We start from the raw sequence: 17,937 nt of genomic DNA on the forward strand, positions 1-17,937 counted from the left end.
TCTTGTGAACACTCCTGCCTTCTCACTAGCGGGGCAGTGTGACAGGCAGATTAATCCCTGAGCACTACTTAGCAACAACTAAAAATATCAGTGTTTTATTCACATAAATCCAAAACACAGCACTGTATCAGCTGTTGTGAAGAAAACTAACTATCCCAGCCAAGACCAGGATACCCTGTACATTTATCTATCTATTAAATAGATAAACACAGATTATATACACATAAATATGCATCTGTATTTATATATATATAATCTCTAAAAAATGGAATGCAATGTACCTTAAAACATATCTATGCACCTAATTCCTTTACCTATAAAGAGTTTTAGATCAAATGAAAACATCAATAATAAATGAAAACTGTAGTGAAAAAAACTACAAAAAAGGCTATATTCAAGTTTTTCAGATCTTATAAATCCAAATATTTATGCAACTTTTAAAAGCATTAACAGAACCAGAAAGGTTTCCAAACCAAACTTCTGTCTATTTCAAAGGATTCTAAGCTTAAAAATGGAATTCTCCACCTAATTTTCTTTGATATCAAGACACAGCTCTTCACTACTTCAAATTTCCTCCAATGAAGTGTGATTTAATCTTCCACAAATCCACCGACAGTCTAATCTCTGCACTGAGATCTTTCATTATTACTCTTGTCTTCTACAAACATGAAGTCTTGACATCAAAGATTAGCTTTAGAATTCATGACAGATTTGTATCTTTTTCCTCCTCACCCTTGATGAAGTTGTGGAATCAACTGAAAGAGCAAGGAAAGCAAGACGCAGAACAATATATCCTTCCACAGAAGCAATTTCGTTCCTAATTTTAAACACTCTAACACAATTTCTTTTTTATTTCTATGTTTGTGTTAAATTGCTATTTTCTTACCTTGGTGCCAATTGCAATAATAAGATGTTTAGAAAGTTCACTGCTATCAAAGCAGTAGGGGCACTTTTCCATGCATGCAGTGAGTTGCTGGTGCTCACGGATTGCTTTTCTTCTTTGTCCTTCCTCCTCTTCCCCACTGCGTGCTCTCTTGGCTGCTTTGGAAACAAACATGTCATCCAGAGTGTAGTACTCTCTGTCTGTTTTTTCCATGAGCTGAAAAGATATGCAGAACAATTGCACTTGTTTGATATGCAGAACTTCTTGCACTCATTTATAAAGTACCAAGAAAAAATAATTAGGTCTTTGAAAAAGAGCCTCCTTCCTAGAAAAAAGCATAAAGTACATAAGCAGTAGCATTTCCTCCTTTCATATGGATCTGCTGCAGATGGAATCATCAGGTATCTCTCCTGAGAGCAGTCATACACAATCTTAGCACAGATATTAAAATATAAATATGTGACAATAGTGAGAAGAGTATATTACTATATTCCATTACAAATTAAGGGTTTGGTATTTCAATATTATCTTGATATAACTTTGGCTGTCTTCAAATAGATGCACAATTTTATATATCGTTTATATCATATATTTTATCCTCTCCCTTCTCCTCCTCCTCCTCTCTCTTTACAACTACCATTAAATCATCTTTTGTGAAATAACTAGACCATGACTCTGCACTTCATATTCACATTCTGTGAAAATATCCCAACAGTTTTTCTTACCAGGGGAACAGGACGAAGCCATTTTGGGAAGGAAACAGTCTTTGCCTTCAATACCAAGTCTTTCTGAGTGCACCTGTTGCACGCCACAACAAATCTTAATATATTTTAGGATACTGACTGGGGTAGCTCTAGCAAAGGACTAATGTTAACTGAAGGCATTTGGAAGGCATGCTATCATAACTGAAGCACAGTGTCAAAATTAAAGAAATATTTTCAAATATCCCAGGCATAGTTTCTGTAGATAATCTGGTATTAAAAAAAAAAAAAAAAAAAAAAAAAAAAAAAAAAAAAAAAAAAAAGACAGAGGACATAAGTAACTTTCCCCAAAAAAGACAAAAGGTCTTGCTTTTCCCAAATACTGCAGTTCTCTAACACAGACCAAAACCTTGTTTTAAATATGCTCAGTACTTTTCTTATGAAACAACTGAGGAGAAGCCTCCTTAATTTAACTTTATTCAGCTATAATACACTTAAATGCTTATGTGCATTTCCTACTGGAAGTCACTGCAGACTAAAATCAACAGTTCAAGAGTTTAACTCCATTCTTCTTCTGTCTTACTGTAATGCTGTGATTCTACATTTAACAGAAAAAGGAGGTTTTTGAGATTTAGAAAAAATATATAGTGGTTTGGGTGTCTAAAATCAAGTCTCTGTTCTTCTGTCATAAAAGCATTAATAAGGTAAAGCTAGACCTGCAGCAGAAGCACTGCTTAGAGAATAGTAGCATTTTGTCATTACTAAACATTAAGTTTCGGATTGTTATTAAATAAAAATTCTGCAATGAGAATGGAAATACATAGGAAACATGACAGTTGGCAGACTAGAAAGGAAAGGAAGAATATAAATCACAACATTTTGGCTATTAGGAGTATCACACATAGCACAGAATACCATTACTACTCTGCTCTGCTTGCACTTAGAAGTAGTCATGGAAATTCCTGGTTTGTTACACACAACCTCCACAACCTCTTTTAAATAATAGTACTTTTCAAAATACTCCACAGAATCCCTTGTGATAGAATTAATATTCATCTTATTAAACAGCCTGGAAGATGCCTCTCTTCAAGATGGATAAATTGCTGTATACAACATGATATCTGGGATACAAAGCAAAATTCTTACATACAAATTAGCAAACTTTTATAAGTAGTAGGTGCTGTCTAAAATCCAGATTTTGTTTCTTCTGGTACAGTCATGACCAACAGATCATAGAACCATTCAATGGTTTAGGTTGAAAGAGACACCTTCCTCTAAGCCAAGCTGCTCAGGGCCCCATCCAGCCTGGTCTTAGATGCTCCCAAATAACTAAACTAAATCTACCCTCTTTCTTTTTGGGGCCATTAACCCATGTTGTATCTGCCTGTGTGAGAAGTTGCTCTCTGTCTCCTTTCTAATGCCCCTTTAGGTACTGGAAGGTCTTATACAGTCTCCTTGGAGCCTTCTCTTCTCCAGGCTGAACAACCCCAGCTCTCTCAGCCTGTCTTCATAGGAGACGTGTTCCTTCCCTCTTGTAAAACATTTATACTTCTATTTGTATAACAAGGTTCCCAGTGTGTTCTGCCAATTGCATTATTCGGCTATAACTAAATCTCTCAAAAAGAAGTTAAAGGGGAATTGAAAGAACAAGAAATCATTCTCTAAAATGCCAGAAGGAAAGCAAGCAATCATTTAAAAACCAATTTCTTTCATACATATATTCTTCCATACAAAAGAAAGAGCTAGTACACATCCAAAGAAGGAACTATGCTGATGTATTAGAGTTGCTGGAAAGCTGCTATTCTGAATCATAGGTTCAGCATCACACCTGCTAAACATGAAAGCCAATGCATTTTGGATGCTGTGTATTTAGTTCTCTCGCCATGATTGATATTGTTTGGTATCGCCCTTGCTGCTCAGGTGCTGCATAGAGATCTGAAAGACGCAGGAAGTCATTCTGATCTATTAAAGTTGGGATGTCTTACAATACATCACTGAATTACCTAAAGCTAAAAAAGGAAATTGAGGTATCTATAAGGGCAATGCATCTGAAGTCCTTGTTTCTACCAGAATCTGACCAAAGCCCAGAGCTGTGCTGAACTGATATGTTCATAAGACAGCTCAGCTCTACAATCCCCAGTCTTCTTTTTCCTGCTTCACTTTTCTTTATTCTGGGCTCATCTGCCACATTCATCCTTCCTATACACCTTCTTTTCTTCCAGCTTTCCCTTCTCTTTTGGCAAGCACTGATTAACCAGAAGACACAAAGGCAGCTTTAGGACTCTCAGCACCGGGCAAAATGACATGGCCTCCCACATCTCATAGCATAACTGTACAACTACGTCATTGCTACCATCCATCTGATTTTCCACAACCAGGACACAGTTTTCCTTTGACCAACAGAGAAGAATCACAATTGTGCTTGCCCTGGCCAAGAGAGGCCTGTAATACACAAACATTTAAACAGCAGTCAGGGAAGGCATCCAAACTTCTCTCGGGAGCCCTCCGGGCTTTCATTTGGACAGCTCAAATATAGTGCAAATGTGGCTAAAACCCAAGAAAAGGGGTGAGATCTCTAACCATTCAGCACAGGATTTTAGAAAGAAATCAGCATCTGACTATGCATAAATCAGAATGATTTGAGGGAGGGAAAAATTACAGTGTTGTATTTTCTGATTAAATCCTTATCATGATAATTACCATGAATAATATGAATAAATTACATGAATTATTTCATTATATAACATTCTGTTTACTAAATAATTTAAGCCCTTTTTAATTTGCTACGTTAGTGAAGCCATCAGGCACTGTGGCATGGGGCTACTTCCTGAAGTAACTCTTGCAAATCTGTGCAAGGTACACTCCAGTGTCAGCCTCATTTTTCTGCCAACCTATGTTCAGGCCACTGGAACCATACCTCATCGCTTGATTTTAAACCAATTCTTTTTTTCTTATTCCACAGTAAAACCCCTGGAGTCTTATATACTGCTGGCTTCCTACTCACTCCACCTCGAGCCTGCTGCAAGTTGTGTCTCTTATTGCTCCCTCTGCTGCTACTACTTGCTTTTTGGGTGGCCCCTTCAAATAAAAAGCCCTGCTAAAGAATTTAGTATCGTTGTGATACTGAAAGGAAACCATAAGAGACAGAACTACTAATCATCAAGATTATACTTGTAAAATACCTCAAGTATACTTTTTTCCCCTCTTCAAATTTCTTTTGAAATTTGTGGATGAAATGGGAAATTCTATTAAACACAATTAGCAGAGGAACAAAGGATACCTGCATGGTTCCAGTGTGAGTTATTTTCAGCTTTTTGGTACTGTTTCTTTTCTGCTTATTTACTTGTTCTAATTTGTATGCAACTATTGAACTTCTGCTTTTCCTGCTTCCTTGCTAACGCAATCATAGCTGGAGTTACTTCCATATAAGCTAATAAAAGTGCATCTGCTTGAAAAATTTGTGAAAAAAAAAGTCTATAGATTGTATAAAATGTATCAGTTTGGGTTTAAATTGTCATGGCAACACTGACGTCTTTAAATGACAGAGCTAATATTTGTGGAATGTTGTATCACAATGTATTTCAGGAAGCTGCTAAGAAGAATAATCTATTATTTTAGAATACAGACCTGAGTGACATAAGAATACATCTCATCACATTTAAATTTATTCAGCATTTAGCACCTATTCTGAGCAACAAAATCACCTAAGAAAAGTTTTGCTGAATTTAAATAGTATTTGCTTAAGACAAACAAAGGCAGAATTTTATCATGTAAACCTTATTACAATTCCAGTCTCCCCGTGAACACAGACATTTGAATTTGTAGGTTTAATTCATCATATAATTCAGTGAATAGGCATTTTCAAAACCTATCATCACACTGAATTAAAGAATATTTTAAACACATAGTATCAAAGGATTTTAAGATATCAGTGCACAGAGTTCTTTTAAGGCCTGTGTCACTGAGTAGAAAAGACTACCCACCATGCTGGTGAGCAAGGTAGTTCAGGATTACCTTTGAGCAGTAGAACTCAAGCAAAAAACAGATGACAGAGGACTGCTCAATGGCTAGGGACCAACCTCCTTTTTGTTTTTGCTATAAACTGTAGATTTTGCTATAAGTAGTTATTAGGACAGATGAAACTTTATATAAAGTCAATGGCATAAAATGTAAACTAAACAAAAATGCCTTCAGCCAGAGAATTCTACTATTAAAATTCCAATTAGCGTTTCACTTTACAGTTATTCCTGGCCATAATTTTAATGTCTAGGAAAGACTGTCCTGCACAAGTCTTCATTTGCAACATATCTTGCAATTTTAACATAATTCTGGCAGAATCCTAAATGCTTATGCAGTCACTTAATATGGGCTACATCTACACAGTTCTTACAGTTCCCAGATCTTCTTCCCTAATGCAGCTGTCACTGCTGTTTTGTTTCCACATGCAGAAACAACTTTAACTTTGTGTCCACATAACATACACAGAAGGATGTTCGGTGCATTGAACTGAAATGTAGCAGAACAAGGTGCTGGGAATTATTTCTCTTGGGTTATCACAATAATTTTTACAACAAACCATGCACATGATCTTTAAGTAAATGTAAAAAGCAACAGGGTACCAGAGCTTTGCTGGCTTTATCATGCCTATTAAATATTGTGCTAAAATTGCTTCACCATGTGAAGAAGAAGAAGAAAAAGGTTCATTACATAATAGTAGCAGCAGCAGCAACATTTTGCATTTCTCACTTTAGCTTCTATGGCTTTTTCAAGACTATTATTTTGGTTTATGATGACGGAAATGCAAAAACGTGAACAAGTAGATTTGCACAGCAAGTAAAAATGATTAGGCTGAAAGTAATTTTCTATTTTACAGACTTTTAGAGAAGCAAGGAAACGCAACATGCAAATTTCCTTTTTGCAAACCTATAATACCAGAATACCACTTGGCTAAATCCATAAAGGAAGGTCAGCATTACTAATAAAGCATTTTATTTTTCACTGCTGAATTTCTCTTAGGAATTACTGTACATATTTTAAAATAAAATTTGTTTCTGGCCAAAATTAAAATGTCCTGATGAACAACTCAAATTAATTGTTCTCTCTTTCTTGAAGTAAAATCTAAAAAGGAAAAAAAAATAATACATACAAATACAAGGTAATTTCTCTTGAGGTTATGTTCTAGGAATCCGTCTCTAAAACACCCACAAGCATCTATTGACATGAGTGAAAGGATTACATAAGTCTTAACAGCATGAATTTGGGAAAATTGAACCACTTACAACAGTCAGAGGCTGAAGAAACTACAAACAGGGTACTTAAACCTATCAGTAGTGAAAATCTAAGACTTTGCACATATTTTGTACTCTAGAAATGTCAGAAAAAAAAGTTTTCAAATGTTTTATTGACTTCTTTATATCCTCAAATCATGCTTCTACAACAGTGAGAACCAAAACCACTTTCAAAAGTGAAGAAAATAAAAAGTAGAAATTGTGATTTAAATGGATGGTTTTTTCATTGAGACATAACAGCAAAACATGAACAAATTGAACTCTAGGCCTGCTTTTTCTCCATATATCAAAAAGATCAGTGTTGGGTTTTAAAAAGGTTTTTTTTTCACCACTGTAAATTAAAGATTTGGGCCTTTTTCGTGGTATTCATAAATTTGACATAAGAGCGTGCATGGGACAGCTTTGGGAAAGGTAGCATTTCAAACTGCTGAGGTAAGTGACACCCACATCAGCCACCTTCAAACAGAGGCCGAAGGGGAACGAGAGGTAAAGACTCAAGCACAGAAGGGTTGTCTCAGAACCATGACTACAAAAATAAGAATGAAAAAGAGGGCAATGGTAAGTCTGAACCTAAATTTAAAACAAAGACTCAGCAGGTAAACAAATAGCAAGGAGACAGCAAAATCCCTCCATCTCACCTCATTAAGCTCTTGAGAAAAGGAGAGTTGGGAAAAAGATTTAACAAGTACAAGTATGGCTTGAATACTGCAGATGTTTAGTCTGTCAATCTGAGTGGGAGTCTGGCATGAGATAACATACAGACTTTCACCTGCCAATGGGATTAGACAGAGGTTTCATGAAGAGAGACTTTGGGTCTACGTACTGATATTTCTTCCAAGTCCTATTCAAGAAAATAAATCCTTTTATGAATTATACCCTTCTATTTCAATATACCCATCTCTCTCTACAAAACTGCAATTATGTTATTATCTTCAATAACAACTAGTCTGTATTTCACTTGAAATCCTGTTAAAGCACTAAATATCAGGAAAGCAACACTGATCTAGAGCAGAGCATTCAGCTGTGCAAAAGCCAGAAAACATGCTGGTCTGTCGTTCTCACTCTGTTCCCATTTGTGAGAGCAGCGCCTATTTCCTCCATCCTCAACAGCCATGGGGCTGGAAGTTTCTTTGGACATAGTCTGGGAAAGTGATAGAAGCCCTGGGAAAATCCCTGAAGGAAATAATAGTGCAGACTTGCAGCAGTTTCCTCCCACCACTCCTCTGCAACACAACCGATTAATTTTTGAGGATAATTTTTTCATTTCTCAAATGAAGGCAGAAAGAGAAAGTAATTTGTATGTGTCAAATTTGTGTAGTATGTTATCAAACTAAAACTGGCAAAAGAGGTTTGTTTGCTAGACTTCCTGCTGGAATATAACACCTTGCTGAAACCACTGAGAAGAGATGCAAGAATTTTGAAGACTAACTTACTGAGCCCCGGATCATAAGGCAGGTGCTCCATGTAATATAGGCTAATCATCTAGAATATCTGAGATCACACCCAAATTTTTCAGACTGCTGCCAATACTTCAGTGGTAACACTGATCTTGTGCTGTGAATAAGAATGCATTCTACAGACATGGAAAGATATGGAAACCTCCGGGAGGCATAGGAGCCAGTTTCTTAAGATCAAGAAACAAACAACATCTGGGGAAGACCATCACATTTTGTGGTGATAGGATCTGGGAATCACCTGCACAGAAACTACCAAAAGCATTTTAGATCTTAACAGAGAAGAACAATTGACATCTGAGATGCTTCTTTTTATGAAAGCCAAACAAAAATACGTTCAAAACCTAAATGTGACATTGCAAAGGACTGAAAGACTACAGTGCTATAAATTAAAATATGGACATTGCAACAGTAATGGCTTTGACAAAATACCTACTTTGAGCACATGCTCCAATACACTTAGCCAGTAAATAAATAGTATGACTCAATCTTAAAGGTTAGTCAAGAAACTTGTTCTAATAAAATAATGTGATATAGTACATCTTTGCCTAGGAACAAAAGAAAAACACATTACTTAGCATCTGAGCCAAAGCTCACTGAAGTTAGTAGGAATTCAGAGCCTTCCAAAACTAAAATGAAGTATTTGCATAAGCTAGGAAACACAATACATTCTTGTAACACTATTAATAAATTCTATCCTTCAAAAAACCAAACAAAACAAGAAAACAAAAACAAAACCAAAAATGAAACAAAAAGGAAAAAAGCCTTTAGAATGAAACATACTAAACCCAGTTGCTTTCTCAGCCAGTGTGACCATTTTATGTTGCAAAATCTATCTCCAGCAATGGCTAAAATGTGTAGAAGAAGAGTCAATTCTACTGTTTCCCCCATACATTTGCAGCTCTCAGCATTTACTGTGGAAATCCTGAGCCAAAACCTATTTACATCTCCCTGTTTGATATTTAACAGTGAAACTGTATTTCACTAAGTTGCTATATCTTTTTTTGGTCCCACTCACAATCAAGCCCTCCACTGCATTTCATGCTCTACAACACAAGTTCTACAATTACCTTCATCACTGAAAAAAAACATCAAACCACTCCTTCATATTATCTGTTCTGTGGCCACTTCCCATCTGAGAAACAAAAACAGTTGTATTCTATTAAATTTTTATGCTAATTTTTCTAGTCTAGCAGCTGTCTTCCCTTACCCATCCACCCATTCCCCCTAAGCTGAAGAAATTTTGTTTACTTAGGTTTTCTTCAAATGGCCACTGCTCTGTGCCCCCGATTACAGGGTGTGCTTTAACAGCTTGGGCAGCATTCAAGATATGGGCACATGATGCGTTCACTACACGCTTTAAAATGCTAAATTCTCCCTTTAATAATCTCCAAAATTCTGATTCTCCTTTTAATCACACCAGCACTGAGACGAAGTTTGCAGACTCACAATGACTCTCAAATCAAGCATCAACAGCCTCTTGTTATATGTACAGTCATGGCCTCACTCAGCTTCAATATTATCAACATTTTGCCTTCATCAACCCTGTCTTTCATCTGAATTTATTGCCTCAATACCTGTGATAGGATCTCTTCCTTTTTATTTCAGAGGTCTATAGCATAATCTCCTGTGTCTGAACTAGACATTTTAATTCCATTTAAAATAGGATAGGGACTCACATCACTAAAACACGTGCGTCTCTCCAGCAACTCTCTAAAGTGAATCTTAAGAATCGGCTCAGATGTTCCACAACGTTAGAAAAATCCCTGCTTTGTAGTTGGAAATTCTACAATTTACAATGCCCCCTGTTTTTGACAGTCCTGCATAATTATGTAACCATAAACAATTCTCATCTTCCTTCAGGCCTTCCCATTACTCAGGCCTCATGTCCTCCCTGATATTTCTAATAATAACATGCTTAATTAAAAAGTCATACACTCAGCACCTTACCTTTGATGCCATACGCATGAACAATGAGTTTTGATCCTCTGCTGTTCTCATCTTCTCATTTTTGACCAAATCCTTCAGGTTCATACTATCATCATCCTGAAAATACCTTACTCTCTCTTTATCTACATGAGTCGGCATCTGGAAGCAAACACATTAAAAATAAATATTAACCTAATCAGAAAGATCAGCTATAAAATTCAGACCCTAACAATTTCAACAAGTTTAAAGAATCAAGAATCAAGCTAAGCAGATCCGAAACAACTGGGCTAACAATTCCATTTTATCTAAGGAGAAAAACCTCTTTCCCTTTCTTCAGTTGTATCAGTATGTCTAAATAAAAATATAGCCTCTTCCCAAAGTCACTATATCCTTAACATCCTTAAGGTATCAGAGCTACAACATTACCACCCAGGAAAGACAAACAGTACAGTTAATTAGCTCATAAAAATGAAATATTCTAAAAAGCAATTTTCATTATTGACAACTCTAAAGCTTTTGTAAAGTCACAGACATCACTGAAACACAGTAATCACAGACAATACTGAAAACTTGTGTGAACATGGTACCTCTGGGAAATGTTGCCATCTTAGACAGAGTGGACAGGGGAACAGATGTCCCTAAATTCCAAAGGAGTACAGGGAGTGCTCATTAACAAAAAGCAGGACAGCATTTTCCAAAATGGAAACAACAGGACGATGACAACAAATTCCTCACCCTCTTGTATGTTTCACTTCTCCATAGCAGCTATTGCAAGCTGTCCTACTAATCAAGAATGCTTGCTAGAATTATGAGGTAGTGTCACTTCCTCTTATCTCAAAAAGATCAAAGTGCTACTATATTTACTGTTGGAAGCAATTATCTTAAGAATAAAACATCGCTCCAGCTTCCAAGCTTCTTCTTGTTCCCCAAAGCACTTTGTTACAAAGATTAGGTCACAATTATTATTATCATCAGTAGCCACATTTTTTGTTAGAACTAAAGTAAAATTAGCCCCTAAGACCTGACTATCTCAGCAAAATCTTTCTGAACTCGGAAATATTCAACTCTGCTAATCTTCGTTATTTACATAACTTGATGTAATATAAACTAAGAAGAGACTGTGATAACTTTTCCTTGAAAATACATTTAAATAAGCCCTAAAGTGATCCCTTGGGAAATGCAATCTGAAAATAAACTGAATATATACTTAATACATATGTAGTCTAATACTTAATTACAATCATCTTCCAAAATGAAGTTTTAACTACCTATTGACATTCTGGTAAGATACTCATTAATTATGGCATCATAAAAGTAAAACTACAAAATTGTTTAAGAATTGCAGTTCAATACTCAGATTTGTAAAATTTACCATCTGCTGCTTTCTTCGCCCTCCTTTTGGCTCCAGCGGCTCCGTTGGTCCCATCACAGGCCATGCCCTTCCACTTCCATCTGTTCTGACAAGGACCACTTGTTCATCTTCTTGACAGCTTGAAGCCTATGCCAGGTTTTAAGACATATTTTAAAACAGATGGTACAGACAAACCAAAAGAAATACCTAATCCACATTAAATCCTAAAGATTAAGTAATAGATTCTTTAAATTTTGTGTGTTCAGTATAATTCAAAGTAGACAGTTTCACCTTAGTGAGGTGTTCTTTTCACATTCAAAAAGAAAAAAAGTATTAAAGATACATTCAATTAGTTAAATGCAGAGCTTTTCTTTCCAAAAGAACCAAGTTTGTATACTTGTTTTTTTGTTTTGTTTTTTTTTTTTTTTGCATAAAGCTTTATCTGCAGAAGACACACAATGCTTCTGAAAGAGTTAAAGAGATAATATTGAAATAATAAACACCACCATCATTATAATGCTATTCCCAAAAGCCTTCTAAAAACCTACAGCCCATTACCACTTCTTTTATGGATTGAGGGTGTGGAGAATCACCTCTGTTCTCCAAAAAGTTATAGAAACTGTCTTCATGGAAAGTCCTTTATAGGGGCCCCACTTCATAGGGGGCCCCTATATAGATAGATATAGGTGACAGATATATTATATATAGGGGATATTATCTATAGGGGATAGATATATTATATATACACACACAGAGGGGGAAAAAGGGCAGAAAGTCTTCACCAAAAAGTAAGTACTTCACTTTCTATATATTAAGAATAATTTTAAAAATAATTTAAAAGCCTGTGAATTTCCCGACTGTACTCCAAAGATTAGAGCACATGAGGTCACTACTTCATCAGATGATATTAGGACAGCCTTTGTCAAATCTTATAAACAAGTTCATTAATCTCAATTTCAAGCTATTTTCTACCAAACTGCTTTCCACCTGCCATCCTTGCCTAAGGAAAGCTTGTCCCAGAAACCCAAATAAAGTCTGGAAAATCTGTAGATACTGAAGTATACTTCAACAGCTTAATTACATATTTCCAAGGAAAGTCATATGAAGGTAGAAGTTAAGAACCAAAAAGCTGCCTGAGGAAGCCAGACCTCTCTCTTCTGTAACACCAAAAGCAAATCTCATTTTGCAAAGCAAACCAGGATGTCCAGCACCACTTTGGCTCCAATACTGGTATTTTCAGAGAATACAACACAACTTATTTCCAGTATCAGCCAGACACATTTTATCTGTGTGTAACCTGTACCTCATGTGTCCCTTCTTCACAAGATAAGGGCTTTTGTCCCTTTTGGGAGGGGGAGAAAAGATGGTCCATCCCAACAGGAGAAAAATGCTGTGTGCATTCACCCCACACATCATGTGATTAAAAGGTCACAGCTGACTGAGACACAAACAGCCAGGCTGTGGGGACCAGGTCTTACTATGCCACAAAACCTTATTCTCAGCAAATACAGAAAGCAAAGGTGAAGTTAACGTCAATAAGAATGTATCACAGGAAACTTTGCAAATGTCCCAATTCCTTTAAAAGATGGGTGACTTTGCAAGTTTGGTGGTTGAACACATAACCATAGATACTGCAGTGAAATCTCAAAAATCCAGAGCATTGCTAATTAGCCTGAAATGATACAGACCTTTGTAGAGGAAAAGCTCACCATATCCACATGGCCAAGTAGGGATAAAAAGCTCCCCCAAGAGGACTAGTCAAATCCACACAGCAGACCCTTTACAGTTTTCAGTGAATAATCTACCAAGTAGCCATTTCTGAAGGGTCCTGTTTATCTGAAATCCTCTGCCAGAAGCATCTTTCCAGTCATTCAGCTCCTTTTACCTGCTGCCCATATAGTGTCTCCAAAAGGATGCTAACTTCAGGTATCTCCTTCCCCACACCTTTGTGTTAACTGAGACAAGAAAAGGATGAAGTTTTCCATTCCCAGTCTCTAAATTTTAACCTCACTGTATACATGACTTTTAAAAAATACAAATCACTAAAACCAATAGTCTTTACAACAGCAGTGCTTCAACAACTGCAAAGAACAGTAAATACCAGATTCTTGTATCAACTTACAAACATTTAGTTCCTTTTAAAGACATCCATCCCAAAATTTGTCTTCACTAAAATTCTTAATACAGACATTTCAAAAAGGATGTCATTGATGTGCAGGCTGTTATTTTCCCAAAAGTTAATGGAATTCACAAAGTGTTCTATATGACAGACTTTCTTTGCCTTTGAAGAAGGGCTCTAAAATGTTAGATCCAAGCAACATTTGCACTTTCTTTGTTCTTCCCATTTCTGCATGCTTACACACTAACATACAAGCAGCAGAAGAGTACCTTCTGGATCTGAACCATGGAATGAGTTAGGACAGGGACAGGGAATGGAGAGGGGAGCAATAGATATAACACATACTGAATTCTTTGGATCAGAACCCTACAGCTGGCAAGGTTTTGTCTCCTTTATGAGGCTTTGAGGTTTTTTCTCCCTAATTTCCAAGAGTCCTGAGTCCTGACACAAAGCATGTAATACTAACTATAATGTATTTAGATTTGATATTCCAGAAGAGGGAAAAAAAGGCAAAAAATTATAGTAATTTTTAGCTTTAGAATGCAAAGAACAAAAAAAATAGAAGTGGTCCTTCAAAGAGAGATTAAAGGAAGCAGATAAAAGGATAAAATAATTATGGACAGTATGAAGACTAATGTGAAGTCATGTTAGAGATTAACAGCAAATGCATATTAGGAACCAAAATGAATCCAATGGATGCAAGCCAAACATGATTATTCAGAAGATTAAAGATGTTATTAGAGGTAAAGACATCCTTCAGAACTCAAAACCCTATCTAAATATAATTGACTTAAAATACAGCATAACAGAAAGTTAATTGTATTCACGCAAAAAATTGATTTTTAGGAGAATCTTACTAACAATAATTAGTAAAGCTATTTCTAAACACATCAGAAGCAAAAAGCTTTCTGGTAGAAAAAGATCTCAAGTAGTTACAGCATTATCAGAAGGTGACATTTGAATAATATATTAATTAATTGTATTTTATTCAAAAGCACTTTTTGAAATAAAAAAAGAAAAAAAACCTAGAACTTTAGAAATCACCTTTAAACTGAAATAACAGTAAAAGGAGTTTTTTTTAAGTAAGCTGCTATGAAGCAATGATTTTTACTAGAGCTTCCAAAAAAGAACTCCAACATATAATGTCCACATCCTTCAGCATATACTATATCCCTTCAACAGGTCTCAGTACAAAAATAATGGAAAGCAGCCAATATAATAAAAAGCTTTAAAATGTGCCAAGGGCTGATCCTGAGAATTCTGGGGTAATGTATCTAACATTTGTAATGGACAAGTTCACACAAGTAAAATAAAAACTAGACTTCTTCTACACTTGAACAATTACACCATACTGAGAAAGAGCCTTTGCAGGAAAAATCCACCACTCACAGAAGTAATAGACTTTTTCAAAGGAGTATGGATATCAATCGAACTGAAAGAGCTACTTAATGTTCTCTTTTTATCTATTGATATTTTCTTTACACTTGTATTCCCATGACTATATGACATGGCATATGGTAACACAATGTGATCACTGTGATATAACAAATACTCATAATTATGATCAAAAAATAATATTTCTATTAAGTACAACAGTAAGTTTAAAAACATATATTAAAGTACTCTTAACATACCTGTTGTTAAATGTTAAAATTGAAACTGGAGAAGAGGCTCAGTCACTATCCCTAAATCTTGTGATGATTGCTAAACAAACAATATAATTTACAGTCTGAAATGAATAAAAATAGGGTCTATTTCCAGAATGAGAGAGGAATTGTTTGTTGCCATTAATTAAGGAACATGACTTTTTATTTCAGGCCAATTAAATATGCAAAGTAGACAGTTGTTATCAGTAAATGCACAAACTGCTATATGGCAATTAACACTCAAAAACAAAACAAAACAAAAACAAAACAAGCAGACAAGTCCGGTTTTGAAAGATAAAAGCTTTAAATTAAATACATAAATAAATAAGATACAGATCTGAGTAAGAATTTTGAACTCTTCAGATATTATCCCTGTTCTATAATCCAGCAGGAAGAAGTGGAAATCCCCTGCCTCATCAAGAACACAGCTTAATTAGAGGAACAGACACTGTAGCAGGTGAACAAATGGAGTAGGCAGGCCAAGCATCCAAGACAAGATCCACTCAGAACTGTTTTGCAATGCTAATAGCTATAGGGAATAAAATATATTTTAATAGTCAGTGTATTGTAGGGTAGAGAACAACTAAAGTTAAAAAAAAAATTTTTATTACTGAGCCAACAAAAAGCTGGATGCTGCATGATTTGAAAGCTTTCTGCACATGTTTACTGAGAGCTACATTCAAGTGGTACAAGCACAGTGTGATGAAGGAATAACAAAGGAACAGTCTTCAGCAAGGAACTAGCCTCTACAGCCAAATGCTAGCTTTGTCAAATCAGATGCTGCATTAAGCATGCCACCTGTTTCCTTTCCCCTACAGTCTCTGGCAAATGGAAATGCTTTGAATATTGTCTTAGTCCTCTACTGGAAAAGTCTGTCCTTACATTACAGTATCAGTAATTGTCTAAAAGCTATCTAGCACTTCTCAGAGTGCTAGACTCAGCTATTTCTTCCATCCACTGTCTCCTGTTCTCTTCCATTGCTCCTTCTCCTCCCATTCCAGTTACCCTTCTCTTAGGCTCTCAGCTTGATTCACACAAAATCACCAGTCACCAGAAGGATGGGTACATTCTGTGTAGAAAGAGCATCTGCCTCCTTCAGTGCTGGCTATTCCTAAGGGCACCATGTCCCATATTCAGGAGTCATTTTATTCCCAACTTGGACTCCCCAAGTAACAGGTTTCAAAGCATCTAAGCTCCCCTTCAGGCTCTAACAGTTGTTGTGAATAGTGGCACTGCAACCTTCAAAGTAATGCTAATAAAAATCAGTAGGTTAACCATTCTCTATGGCAAGACTGAGGTTAGCATCTCACAGGAATATTAAATTAAAATGGTCAGAGGGGTCTATAACAGCGGTCCTCTGTATACATGTTGTGTCTTTTATTTGGGTTTCTTAAAGCAGAAAAAAAGATAAGACTAAGAGAATTAGCAGCATGAGGATGGAAAGCAAAAGCAAACTTCTAAAAACTAGGTTAAAAATTTAGTATTTCAAGAAAGACTTAATAAATATATTAATGAGTCACTATTACACATTCAAAAGGTACTAACACAGTAATGGGATTTTTAAAAGGTTTTACAAGATCAGAAAGTTGGACTGCCATAATTAGGCCCTTGTGTTTAACAGTGAAGAGAAGCATTATAAAATCTAATGCAGGCTGCAATGCAGAGGAGAACTATTCTACAGAAGAGCATCTGTATCTTGGTTTGTGTGTAAAGCACTAGACTGAAAAAAACCCCAAAAACTCCAAACCATGGAAAAGGATTATCCTTTTCTTCTACCAGGGAGTGAGTAACACTGGTTAATAACACAATAAGTAAAAAACTTCATTTGTTCTTATTGATATAAAGTCAGATGCCCCTTAAAATTCAGCAATTCTTTGTCCTTATATTACAAAAAGGTTATTTTGGCTAAACTGTTTATTACTCAGAATAAGCAGTTTATTAATCCTCATTAATCTCCTCTTTACAATGAATGTCTCTGACATTAGCCCTGCATGCAGAAATCTTTCTATTTCCACTCAGTACTTATTTTCTTAGAGCATCTTGAAGATAGTGTGATCAGAATATCATCTCTTGAGTAGAATGGCTGCACACACAAATCTAAAGTCAAATTCAGCAAGAGTCATACTGTCAGCCTTTGGAAGTAAAACCGGAACTAGTAACATATAACTTAGAGCAGCTTGTAATGTGTCTGTCCATTGATGCACCCAGAAATGGGGAAAACTAAGGCAATTAAATCTAACTTTAAAATAATATCCTGGATATCAGGAAGCCACATAGCATTGAAAACACAACTTTAAAAAAAAAGCTCAAAATATTCAGTTTGATACTCTAAATTGGTAGCTACACTTTAAAATGGTTAGTCACTTAGCTACATCAATGAGGCACTGTAGGTATGAGATGTAAGAAAATTTGTAAAAACTGTAATGACTAGATGGCTTGGTTTTACAGCAGGGACATCTGACACAAAACATATATACTCAGACAATAAAAAAAAAGAGAAATATTGCAGCATGCTGGTTCTTAAGTCCACAGATTTCTATTTCACCTTATCAACTGATTTAACACA

The 17,937-nt window shown here is 35.8% G+C and overlaps 1 protein-coding gene across 2 annotated transcripts in view; it reads right to left on the reverse strand.

Moving 5' to 3' along the window:
* Window positions 1–17,937, reverse strand: part of CWF19L2 (CWF19 like cell cycle control factor 2) — a 58,659-nt gene that overhangs the window by 9,324 nt on the left and 31,398 nt on the right. For both annotated transcript variants that reach the window (XM_053971746.1, XM_053971747.1), the window contains exons 11-13: window positions 11,628–11,753; window positions 10,277–10,414; window positions 887–1,099 (exon numbers count right to left, since the gene is read on the reverse strand). In XM_053971746.1, coding sequence (XP_053827721.1) covers window positions 887–1,099; window positions 10,277–10,414; window positions 11,628–11,753 — 477 coding nt within the window. The remainder of the gene's footprint in view (window positions 1–886; window positions 1,100–10,276; window positions 10,415–11,627; window positions 11,754–17,937) is intronic.

The sequence above is a fragment of the Vidua macroura genome, chromosome 2 (genome assembly GCF_024509145.1).
Source record: "Vidua macroura isolate BioBank_ID:100142 chromosome 2, ASM2450914v1, whole genome shotgun sequence".
Lineage (NCBI taxonomy): Eukaryota > Metazoa > Chordata > Aves > Passeriformes > Viduidae > Vidua > Vidua macroura.